Source organism: Macrotis lagotis, chromosome X (genome assembly GCF_037893015.1).
Source record: "Macrotis lagotis isolate mMagLag1 chromosome X, bilby.v1.9.chrom.fasta, whole genome shotgun sequence".
Classification (NCBI taxonomy): domain Eukaryota; kingdom Metazoa; phylum Chordata; class Mammalia; order Peramelemorphia; family Peramelidae; genus Macrotis; species Macrotis lagotis.
In genome coordinates, this window is record NC_133666.1 from 701,496,054 (window position 1) to 701,508,322 (window position 12,269).

General features: G+C 39.0%; 1 protein-coding gene across 1 annotated transcript in view; it reads left to right on the forward strand.

Moving 5' to 3' along the window:
- Window positions 1-3,999: 3,999 nt before the first annotated feature.
- Window positions 4,000-12,269, forward strand: part of LOC141497086 (uncharacterized) — a 147,981-nt gene continuing 139,711 nt past the window's right edge. The window contains 5 exon segments of the mRNA XM_074199674.1: window positions 4,000-4,020; window positions 6,220-6,346; window positions 6,913-7,008; window positions 9,323-10,772; window positions 10,774-10,953. Of these exon segments, the coding sequence (XP_074055775.1) occupies window positions 4,000-4,020; window positions 6,220-6,346; window positions 6,913-7,008; window positions 9,323-10,772; window positions 10,774-10,953 (1,874 nt within the window).

A 12,269-nucleotide genomic window follows, 5' to 3' on the forward strand; every position in this document is an offset into this window, starting at 1 on the left:
GGCACCAGGTGCTTTGCCACTCGAAAGGAGCCTAATGGCTTTTAAAACCTCTTCTTCAGTGGGAACTTCAGCTAGGAACTGATTGACTTCAACTTGAAGTAAATATTCATTGACTTATGCATTGATGATCTGTTAAGAATTCTGTGGAAGTGTTCAGCCCATCTCTCTAGAATCTTGTCCCTATCATTAATCAATGTGGATCTATCAGCACTGAGTAGTTGAGATGTATCATATGTCTTTGGTTCACAGATAGCCTTCAGGGCATCATAAAAGCATTTTTCTTTGTTACTATCTGCATAAAATTGAATTTTATCTGCCTTCTTACTGAGCCAAGAGTCCTGCCATCTATCTAAGCTTCACATGGACTTGACTTTTGAAGGAATTAAAGACTGCCTTAGAAATGGCTGAACTATCCTGCTGGTAAACCCTGGAGTTCTCATTTTTCAGTATTTCACCATCATTTTCATCAGACCAGTCTTAGTGTTTGTGTTTTGGCCCAGATGAGCAAATGCAGTGCTATACACCAGATCTCTGAAAGCTGCTCACTCCTTTTCTACTCCATTATTGCCATCTGTGTGTTGGCTCAGTCTTCCCTCCAAGTTAACAATAAACTGTTCCCCTCAGAGAGACACTCTAATCTCTCGACCTAGTATTCATTTTGCCTTGGGGCTGCTGCTTTGTTTGAATATGAGTATTCAGCTTAGAGAGGATGAGTGTGATCAGTGCAGCACTCTAGCACCACCCTAGCCTTTATCACTCTCACATCCTGTCAATATCTGCTACTCCAATTAGGCGAGGGTGTAATTAGATCTTATTTAGCTTGAGAACAAAGAAGGCTTCTTGCCAATTTTTTGTGGAATAATGCCAAATTTTCCAAGTCGTCCGAAGAGGGAGCCACCCCTCCCTGAACCCCAAGAATTATGGTGCTTACATTCAGGAATGGCCAGTTCCTGAAGAGATAGGCAATGTTAATCAAGCTGTTTTAAATATATGCATGAGATCAATCCTGCTCATCTCCCTTCCCTGTACACCTGGGGTGAATTGGGCGGGGGTGGGGGGGTGTCAGTGATTCTCTATAGCTAAACTATAAGGTCTTACCTTGGAAAATCTTATATCCTGTGTATTAAACATACAGATGGTTTCAGAAAATCCTAAAAAAAACCGCATGAATTGATACAAGTGAAATGAGCAAAATCAGGAAGATACCTACTTTGATCAATATAATGACTCAAGACAATTCCAAAGGATTCATGATGAAAAATGCTATCTACCTCTAGAGCAAAAACAGAAACTCAATGCAAAATGAAGCATACTTTTTTCATTTTATTTTTCCAACCTTTTGTTTGTGTTTTCAAGGTGGCTAATATGGGGATCTGTTTTGCATGACTTCATATGTATAATTTTTGAAGAAAGGATAAGAAGAGAATTTAGAATTCAAATTTAAAAAATGATGCATTTGTATGTATGTATAAATGTGTTTGTATAAACAAAATTTTCAGCATACAATCACCAATTGTATATGAGACATTTCTTTTTTTTTTAATTTATTTTTATTAAAGATATCATTTGAGTTTTACAATTTTCCTCCCAATCTCACTCATCATCTGGCCTCGGGACCCGGCCTCGGCCACTTGTGGATAGAGAGAGCTGGCCTTGTTCAGCCTGGAGAAAGGCAGGAGAGCTGTTGGCATGGGGAAGAGGGAATAGACCTGGTCTGGGAGGCAGAGCCAGGAGGTGGAGGAAGAGGCTGTTCCAGGCCTGGTGCCTGGGGAAGACTCCAGACTCAAGATTTCCACCTAGCCACCCAAAGGAACCCTTTATTGTCCAGGCGATGTCTGCTCATGACCGAGATGGTGACTGTCAAATTTGACCTTTCCTGCCTATTTCATTATAAAAAGCAAAGCCCCTCCTGAGCATCCCACTGCTTGGGCCCCTCCTTTTTAGGAAGGAGCTTTTTGAGCAGAGCGCTCTGTTGAGATCTCAATGGACTGAAGGAAAGGCTAGAGAGAATCAGCTGGGACTCTGTCCAGAAAGCAAGCTAGCTGATGAGATGAGTCCTGAAGACTAGAGTCAAGAAAACCCTGGAGTGCAGAACCCATTCCCTTCAGTTGGTATTGATTAATCTATCTCTAAGAAATCAGGACCTTTAGTCCTCCAGTGAGTCCACCATGTGTTGACAATACCAGCTCCTGGGAATGTCATGGAAAGTGGAGCTACAGAAGTGTGGTGGCTCCTAGTTTGGTCCATGGCCCATGAAGGATCTGTTTCTTGGGGGTTTTTTGCAAGGCAATGGGGTTAAGTGGCTTGCCCAAGGCCACATGGCTAGGTAATTATCAAGTGTCTGAGACCGGATTTGAACCCAGGTACTCCTGACTCCAAGGCTGGTGCTCTATTCACTGTGCCACCTAGCTGCCCCTACTATTGGGCTTTTGTTGAAGCTCCCTAGTGAGTTTAAAAGGCAGTAGGTGCCAGGTATGTTCAGGAGATTCCCTGAGATCCATCTTTCCTTCCTTGAAGGTTGGTTGAATCACTAAGGTGGGTATGAGCAGAGGATGGGGAACTTCTCAGCCTCTGAGGTCAGCCCTCACTTAGCTGAAGTTGTCCAACAGGTGAACAGGAAGTCAAGAAGAGTAAACTAGAAATTACACCAAGGGTTGTCAGGCTGGGAGAGGAATCAGAAGCAAATGCCTCAGAAGGTAAATGAAGTAAATAAGACATGTAGTGGTCTTCTGGGAGGAGTCAGCAGCCTTCAGGCTACAGTCGCTCTCTCTCTCTAAGCATCATATTTCCTTTCTGCAGAAACAGGGTGATTATACCTTACATGTTTGTACGACTCAAGTGAAGGCAAACACTAGAATGTCTGTCATGAGACCAGAAACGAATGTCCTTAATCATTTAAAGAAAAAGGTGGCTTTGGGGGAAATTCCTCTTTATGGATTTGTTAAGGTCTAGTTAGAATTATGTGCTTGAATGTAGACTTGTGCGGTTAAGGTAGAAGGTCACTCTTGGAAAGATGTTGAATAGTCTGAAATTGTGTCATTCTAAAGAACTTGAAGGAAGAGGACGTTTTCATCTAGTAAAACCCTATTGGTTATTAACACAGTGTTTTTAACTCTTTTCTCTGATTGTAAATTAATACATGATTGTACATTAACAATATGACTTGGAAAACATGGATGATTTCCAATAAATGACAAGATAGAAATGTGTGACTTAGTTCTTCTGGGGTTGAGGTACACATGTGTTTGATTTCTTTCTTTTTAGTTTTTTTGCAAGGCAATGGAGTTAAGTGACTTGCCTAGGGTCACACAGGTAATTTTGTGTCTGAGACTGGATTTGAACTCGGGTCCTCCTGACTCCAGGGCCAGTGCTCTATCCACTACCTCACCTAGCTACCCCTGATTTCTTTCTTTAAAAAAAATTTTTTCATACTAACAAAAATCTATTTTCTTTCCTGACCACTTCCCCCTCCTTTCCTTGAAAAAAAGGAAGGAAAACAAAACCCTTCTAATATATCTGCATAATCAGGAGAGAAAAAAAATCCCTGTATATGCCATGTCCAAGAAATTTGTCTCTCTGCCCTCTGAGTCCATCCCCAGTCTCTCAAGATGTGAATCCTTTGGTCATGACATTGCATGCCATGTCACTTTAGCTCTTTTGTGGTCCATTGGCTTCCCTTTATATAGATTTTTTTTCTATCTATAAAATAGACAGTATTTACTTCTGCTTTGTAACTCACAGAGTTGTTGAGAAATAATTCAGGACCATACCAATCAAATTACCAACAAAATTATTTTACAGAACTAGAAACGATAATTTTTAAAAAATCATTTAGAAGAGCAAAAGGTCAAAAATATCAAAGTATCAAGGAAAAAATGTAATGCCAGATCTCAAATTGTATTATATGGCAGTGCAATTAGGTGGATTACTGCTATTAGGTATACAATACACAATTGTTAATGGCCATAGTAATCTTGTGTTTGACAAATCCAAAGATCCATGCTTTTGGAACAAAAAAAAGTCACTCCTTAACAAAAATTGCTAGCAAAACTGGAAAGTAGTATAGCAGAAACTAGGTATAGACCAATAATTTACACTATCAAAGTGGGTACATGATTTAGAAATTAAGGGTGATATCATAAGTAAATTAGGAAGATGGAATATTTTATCTGTCAGATTTATGGATAAGGGAATTATTTATGACTAAGAGATAGCATTATGAGATATAAATTGATAATTTTGATTAAATCAAATTAAAAATGTTTTACATAAACAAAACCTATGTAGCTAAGATCAGAAGGAAATATAGAGAATTGAGTCAAATTTACAGGATATGAACAGTTTTCAAAAGAAGAAATCAAAACTATCCATAGTCACATGAAAGATATTCTAAATCACCATTCATTAGAGAAAATGCAAATGAAAACAACTCTGAGGTACCACCTCACACTTATCAGGTTGGCTAATATGGCAGGACAAATGACATATGTTGTAGATGAGGAAAAAACATGGGAGGGGAAAGTAAGTTGGAGTTGTGAACTGATCTAACTGTTCTAATATGTTTTTAACTATGCCCAAAGGGCTATAAAACTGCATACCCTTTAACCTAGTAATAAACATTCTACTAGGTCTGTACCCTGAGGAGGTCAAAGAAAAAGATAAAGGACATATATGAACAAAACTATATCAGCTCTTTTTGTGTTGGCAGGGAATTGTAAATTTGAGGGGATGCCCTTCATTTGGGGAATGGAAGAACAATAGGATATGATTATGATGGAATACTGTTGTTCTTTGAGCAATGATGAGCAGAATGGTTTCAGAAAAAATTGTTAAGATTTCTCTGGCTGATGCAAAGTAAAATGAGCAGAACCAAAGAACATTCTGTATAGTAACAGCAATACTGTAAAATGATTAACTGTGAATGACTTCACTATTTTCATCAATACAATGATCTAAGACAGTTCTAAAGGATTTAAGATAAAAATTCCTGTTCACCAGAAAAAAAACTGATGGTATATGAATATATGGATTTTAAAAATTTTTGTTTATGTGTAATTAAGAAAACTAAAAGGGAAAAGTTAAGCACGCTTTTTAGTACAAAATATACATAGAGTGATTATTTCATTGCTGGTTAAGAATCTAGTATAAACTGAGTCATAGGTAATGCTGTTATTTAGTTGTATTTGACTCTTTGTGACCCCATTTGAAATTTTCCTGACAGAAATGCTGCAGCAGTTTGCCTTTTCTTTCTTTCTTTCTTTTTTTTTTAAGGCAGTGGGGTTAAGTGGCTTGCCCAAGGCCATACAGCTAGGTAATTATTAAGTGTCTGAGGCCAGATTTGAACTCAGGTACTCTTGACTGCAGGGCTGGTGCTCTATCCACTGCACCACCTAGCCGCCCCTTCTTTCTTCAGATCATTTTGAGGAGCTGAAGTAGACAAGGTTAAATGACTTGCCCAGGGTCACACAATAAATATCTGAAACAGATTTGAACTCAAGACAAGAAGTCTTCCTGACTTTAGGCTCAGCACTCTATCCACTGTGCCACTTAGATACCTCTGAGTTGATTACATAGTGAATATGTGACTTCAGAATATGCTGAATCCTGTACATATCAATGACTCTTGTAGCTTTGTCATGTCCTAGCCCCGAATTCACTTCCCTCTGCCTCCCTTTCATCATTCCTGGTAGCAGTCATGGGACACTTCTGAGGGTACGCCCGACAAAGGAGTGCTGTGATTGTGTTGACGTGTGAGCTTTCCATGAAGATGCTCTCTCTGCCCATTAGGGGAACATCCCCTGCTCAGAGTGAGGCTATGAACAAAGAGGGATTTGAATACCTTCCTGATTGAATTAGTTTACTCCCCATGTTGTAACATTTTGTTGCTCCATGTCACCCCAGTGCTCAGTCTGGGTAGCAAGCCTCTTAGTCTTCCTTGGTTGCCTGTCCATTACAGGGCTCCACCATTAGAGGACAGCGAGATGGAATAGTGGATAGGGTTTCATTTTCTTTAATCTTTGGTTTCGTTTCCTTGGCTAATTCTGTTTTTATGTTATACATTTAAAAACATGATTCAGAACAGATTCACAGGCTTCACTAGACACCAGAGTGGGGCCCTTGATCAAAAGTTAATCCTTGTCTTGGAGTTGTCTTCTTTACTTAGATCTCTAAGTGTACAAGGGAGAGTCTCTAGATAAACATTCATGCCTGGTGTTTCAGGAATTAGTCACCTTCAAGGATGTGGCAGTGATCTTCACCCCGGAGGAGTGGGGGCACCTGGATCCTTCTCAGAAGGAGCTATACCGGGAGGTGATGCTGGAAAATTTCAGAAACCTAGTCTGCCTAGGTGAGGAAGCTTTCCATGGGACCTTGGATCTACCCAAGGCATATATGTTTCCTCCCTAAGTAAATATTGTGAGGGCATCTATAGTGTTGAACATGAATCGTTTGGCATGAAGACATCAGAGATTGTTTATTCTTTTGCGGCCAACATAACAGTATTTCGCAAATAAAAAGTTTTCAAAAGACAGTAACTATTTTCAAGTTAAAAGTTTTGTTTTTATACACCTAGAAGAAGACTTGGTTTTATCATCCCTGAGTTGAGGACCCTATCCATTATCTTCCCTTAGGGCTTAGATTCTCCCTTAAAGTTCTAGATCCTGATGCCTAAAGTACAAAATATTGCTTTCCTCTTAAGAAATTGATCCAGTAAACTTTTTTTTTTAGCCCACATCTACTCTGAGATGCCTCCCCCTGTCTTCCTAGGAAGACATTCCAGAGGATCTTCCTGAGTTTTGTATACTCCCCTCTGGATCCTCCTAAAATGCCAAATTTTCCCAAAACAGACAAAGGCAGGGATTTGGTATTTGAGATAGCTTCTGTTTCTAACACTTTCCTATTTCCAGTGTGCAGGGCTTGTTGCTTCCAAACCATATATGATTTATCAGCTGGAGAAAGGGGGAACACCATGGAAGTCAGGGGGAATGGGCTCAAGAAGCACCTATCCGGGTGAGTGAGCATTCTGGGAGAACAAAACATGGTAAGTCACAGCTCAGCCATACACAGGGAACATCATCATAAGATCATAGGTCAGGGAACTCCTCTCAAGATTCCTCAGGACTGAGAAGGAAAGGTGAAGCTATCTGGCATAGCCTCTGTCACAGCTCCATCTCCATTGACATGTCTTTTCCCATTTCAAAGGAAGAGGTGCCTTAGTGCAGGTCCATTTTTTATATCAAATTCTTCTATGTTTTCAGTATTTCTGTTTTTGAATATTTCTTGTGGTCTCATTGAGTCACTGATTTCAGTTGTCTATTTTAGTTTTCAGAGAGTGTCCCATTTTGTGATTAAGGCGTACCATTTTCTAAGCTACTCCCTAGTAGCTCTTTCTAGTTCTTACCTATCGCCAGAGCTTTTACTTCATTTTTTAAATCTCTTGATACATTTCTCTTAGGGATTCCTGTATTCCTAGTGAAAAGCCATTTGTTTCTTTTAAATCTTCACTCATACTGTTTCTGGTCCTAGGCTGGATTATTGGGCATATCTGGATATACAATACTTTTTTTTTATACTGGTGATTTCTTTGGTTTACTCATTTTTCTAGATTTTTGTTTCTGAACTGGGCTTTGGGAGGGATCATTGGTTATATGTTATCTCTCCCCTACTGGAACTAGCCTGTTCTTTCCTGTTACTGACCCCCCCCATCTTCTGAATTTAGGTCTCTCTAGATTTTTGAGGTCCAAGGTCCTCTGTGGTATCTCAGGACAGAGTGCCAGGAACCTCGAAACTATCTTGGTTTGAGTGCTGCCCTGCTGATGTTGGTTGCTCACATTCCTGGTGTCTTCTGAGTTACTAGCTATGAGTTTCTAATCTCCTTGGATTAGACCTAGTAATCCCTTTGGATTAGATCAACTTCTCTGGGGATGTCCTCTACTCCTCCTGTTTCTAGACACAGGCCATATATCTGTCCAGTCTCTGGTCTTGTTGGGATACTGGCTTATTTGCCCTGGGTCTGACTTTCCTGGTGACCCTCTTTCCTATTACTATTGTTTGATTTAGTACTAGAAAAGTTATCTGTAGCAGAAAGATGCAAAATTAATGAAGGGCCTGAGTATTAATGAGAGGAAAGGAATATTTCTGGAGGTGATAATGATAGGTAATTAAGTAAGAGTTAGAAAATCAGTCTATCACAATAGCAGTGTAAAAATATATATTCCATCTGATAATAAGACAGCCAGCTGGGTCTAGTTCATCAAGGGCTGTGCTCAGATTCAGTGAGACCTGAATTCAAATGTGACATTAGACAGCTGTATAACCCTAGCAAGTCACTTACAGTCTTGGTTTCCTCATCTGTAAAATGGGAATGTTAATTACCTTTCTTCCAAGAGTGTTGTGAGGATCAGATAAGAAAATATTTGTAAAGAATTTAGCCCAGGGGCAGCTAGGTGGTGTAGTGGATAAAGCACTGGCCTTGGAGTCGGGAGTACCTGGGTTCAAATCCGGTCTCAGACACTTAATAATTACTTAGCTGTGTGGCCTTGGGCAAGCCACTTAACACCATTTGCCTTGCAAAAAAAACCTAAAAAAAAAAAGAATTTAGCCCAGTGCCTACACATTGTCAAGGCTATATAAATGTCAGCTATCATAGCTATTAGTATGATGAACACCTCTTCTGGGAGACTGAGTCTGACTTGGGACATCTTCCAATTCTGTTCATGTCTTTAGATGAACAAGGAAGCCAATTCAATACAGCCAACAGTCTTGAACTCCAGCTCCCTGTGCCATTCAAGTCTAGGGGACAGCTTTCTTAGCCTATAGGAAAAGAATTAAGCTAATTTATGTGGGAAAAAGGTAGGAAAGGGGGTGGGGGACTTAGCCTATTACATCTATCATGGAGATACAAGATAGTTATTCAGTATTCATGGATGGGCCAATACAATTCAATTACTTTGTGGTTTTATGCTATTTTCAGTCACAGTTCCAAGAAGTAGACAGTTTTAAAATAAGAACAAAAAATCAGGTATAGCAAAAGATAAGAAAAAAGATCTAACATTTACAAGAGCTCTCAATATTACATCAAAAAACAGTGATTGTAAAAATTCCTACACTAGTTAAAAAGTAAATTTGTGGAATGGAAGAAATAAGCAAGGGTTAGAAACAGACTTATCAGCCTGGGAAGCAAATTATTCTTTGGAAAAACTGTTTGGAAGGCAGGTTTGGAGGAAATAGGTCTAGCAAATATACTTTTGATGGAGAATAAAGTATAGGATTAAATGTATGACAGGTAAATGGGGGATATTTACATTTTTTTAATATTTTTCAGATTGGGAAGCTCTGCTTGAAGCCAGGGAGTCCTCTCAAAAGTTAGTCATTTCTATGGAAAAGTTATCTCAAGAAATACTCAAAAGGGATGATCTTTTCATCTCCAAGTTGGAAGGAGTCTGGGACTATTATGCCAAGTTGAAGAGCCAGAAAAGCAGTGAAGAAAAATATTTTCAGCCTTCAAAAGCCATGGTAAATAAATCTCCCAGTAAAATGAAAACTTCTGAATATGATAAATATAATAGAAACTTTAGTCTGGGACCAATTGTTTTTGCAAAACAGACTGTAATAGGAAAGAATTCCCATAAATGTCCTACCAAGAAAAAATATCAACTTTATGTAGACCATAGGAAATATAATCAAATGTGCTTAAAGAAGATATATTCCAATTATATTGAATGTGAAAAATCCTATAGATATAATTTAGCTTTTATTAAAAATCATAGAAAATATACTAGAGAGAAAAGTTATGAATGTAATGAATGTAGGAAAGCCTTCTACCTTACCTCACAGCTTACTCAACATCAAACAGTTCATCCTGGGGAGAAACCATTTGACTGTAATATATGTGGTAGGGCCTTCTGCCTGAAAACACAACTAACTCAACATCTGACAATCCATACTGGCAAGAAGCCATATGAATGCAATGAATATGAGAAGTCCTTCAGCCAGAGCTCACAACTTACTCAACATGAGAGAATACATACAGGACAGAAACCTTTTGAATATAATGAATGTGGGAAGGCTTTCCACCTGAGAACACAGCTTAATCAGCATCAGTGAATGCATACCAGAGAGAAGCCTTATAAATGCAGTGAATGTGGAAAGTCCTTCAGTCACAAAACAGAATTTAATAGACATAATAAAATTCACACAGGAGACAAACTTTATGAATGTAATGAATGTGGCATGGCATTCCGCTTAAGCACACACCGTGTTAGACACCGGAGAATTCATACTGGAGAGAAACCTTATGAATGTAATGAATGTGGGATGGCCTTCCACCTGAGAGCACAGCTTACTCAACATAATTATCAACATAATAAAATTCATACTACAGAGAATCATTATACATGTACTGAGTGTGAAAAGACTTTCCAATACAGAATAAGCCTTACTAGACATCACAGACATACTGGAGAAAAACCTTATGCATGCAATGACTGTGGGAAGGCCTTTAGCCAGAGGTCACAACTTAATCTACATCAGAGAATTCATACTGGAGAGAAACCTTACGAATGTAGTGACTGTGGAAAGGCTTTTAGCCAGAGATCACAACTTAATCTGCATAAGAGAATTCATACTGGGGAGAAACCTTATAAATGCACTGAGTGTGGAAAGACTTTCTGTCATAGGTCAGGACTTACTCAACATCAGACAGTTTATACTGGAGAGAAACCTTATAAATGTAATGAATGTGGAAAGGCCTTCCAACAGAAGATGGGACTCACTACATCAGAGAATTCATACTGGTGAGAAACCTTATGAATGCAGTGAATGTGGAAAGACCTTCAGTCAGAGGTCACGGCTTACTCAACATCAGAAAATTCATAATGGAAAGAAAATTTATGAATGTCATGACTGAGGGAAGACTTTTCTCCTGAGCAAACAGCTTTGCCAAGAAAACTCCAGGTAGGGGGGAAAAAAATCAGACACATCTGAATGACTCAGCAAAGTGCTTAATAGATGTTTTATTCAAAATATCTTGGTTCTCCTAAACCAAAAGAGATTATTGCAGTTAATCATCATTTGACTTTCTTTCGAGGCTGGTTTCTTGTATACTTTTTTTAAATTTTTTTAGGGTTTTTTTTTTTGGCAAGGCAAATGGGGTTAAGTGGCTTGCCCAAGGCCACACAGCTAGGTCATTATTAAGTGTCCAAGACCAGATTTGAACCCAGGTACTCCTGACTCCAGGGCCGGTGCTTTATCCACTATGCCACCTAGCCACTCCTTTCTTGTATATTATTGAAGTCACATCTGGTTTTCCTATTTTCACTTTGCAAAAATTAATTTATTCCCATAATGCTTTGATTCCCTCTTATTTGTTCTTACCATAAAAATATTCCAATACATTCAACATTTATTAGCCATTCCCTAATTAGTAGACAACCACTTTTCCAGTTCTTTGCGAATCCCAGAACAAGAGGTAGAAAATTGTCATATAGCCCAACCAACTGACATGGTGGTAGGAGTCAGCAACCTTGAGTTCCAATCTGACCTGAGACATTAGCTGTGGTGACCCAATCCATGTCACATAGTCTTTCAATCTTAGTTTCCTCATCTGTAAAAATGGGGATAATAATAGCCCCTATCTCACAGGATTGTTGCAAGGACAAATAAAATGTAAAGTGCTTGCAAACCTTAACAGATTCCCTGAATTGCTCTTAGTGTGCCAAGATCATTTTAATTGAGCATGGTTTGAGGCCTAGCACCTATGAGATGGGCTAAACTGTCTCCGAGTTCACTAATTGAGTGAACAGTTGAGCAAGCAGTTTTTCAATCAATAAAGATGTATTAAGTATTGACTATGTACTATTGTGCTAAACATTGGGGACACAGAAAAAAGCCAGACAGTTCATGGCTTCAAGGAACTCACATATTAGTGGAAGAAACAACATGTAAATAGAGGGGTATGGACAGGATATATGAACAATAGATAGAAGATAGGCATCTTAGGACAAGGCATTGGCAATGGGGAAGACCAGGAAAGGACTCCTGCAGACAGAGATTTGAACTGAGTCTTCAAAAGTCAGAAAATTAAAATGAAGGGGGAAGGGGACAGTATTCTAGGGATGGGGGGCAGACAGGTCTGACCATGTCACCCCCTTATTCAGTCAACTCCAGTGGCTCCCTATTATCTCCTGGATCAAACACAAAGTCTTCCAGTATTCAAAGTCTTCCCTCCAACCACTTTTCAAATATTTTTCTACCTGATTGCCCTTCATGTA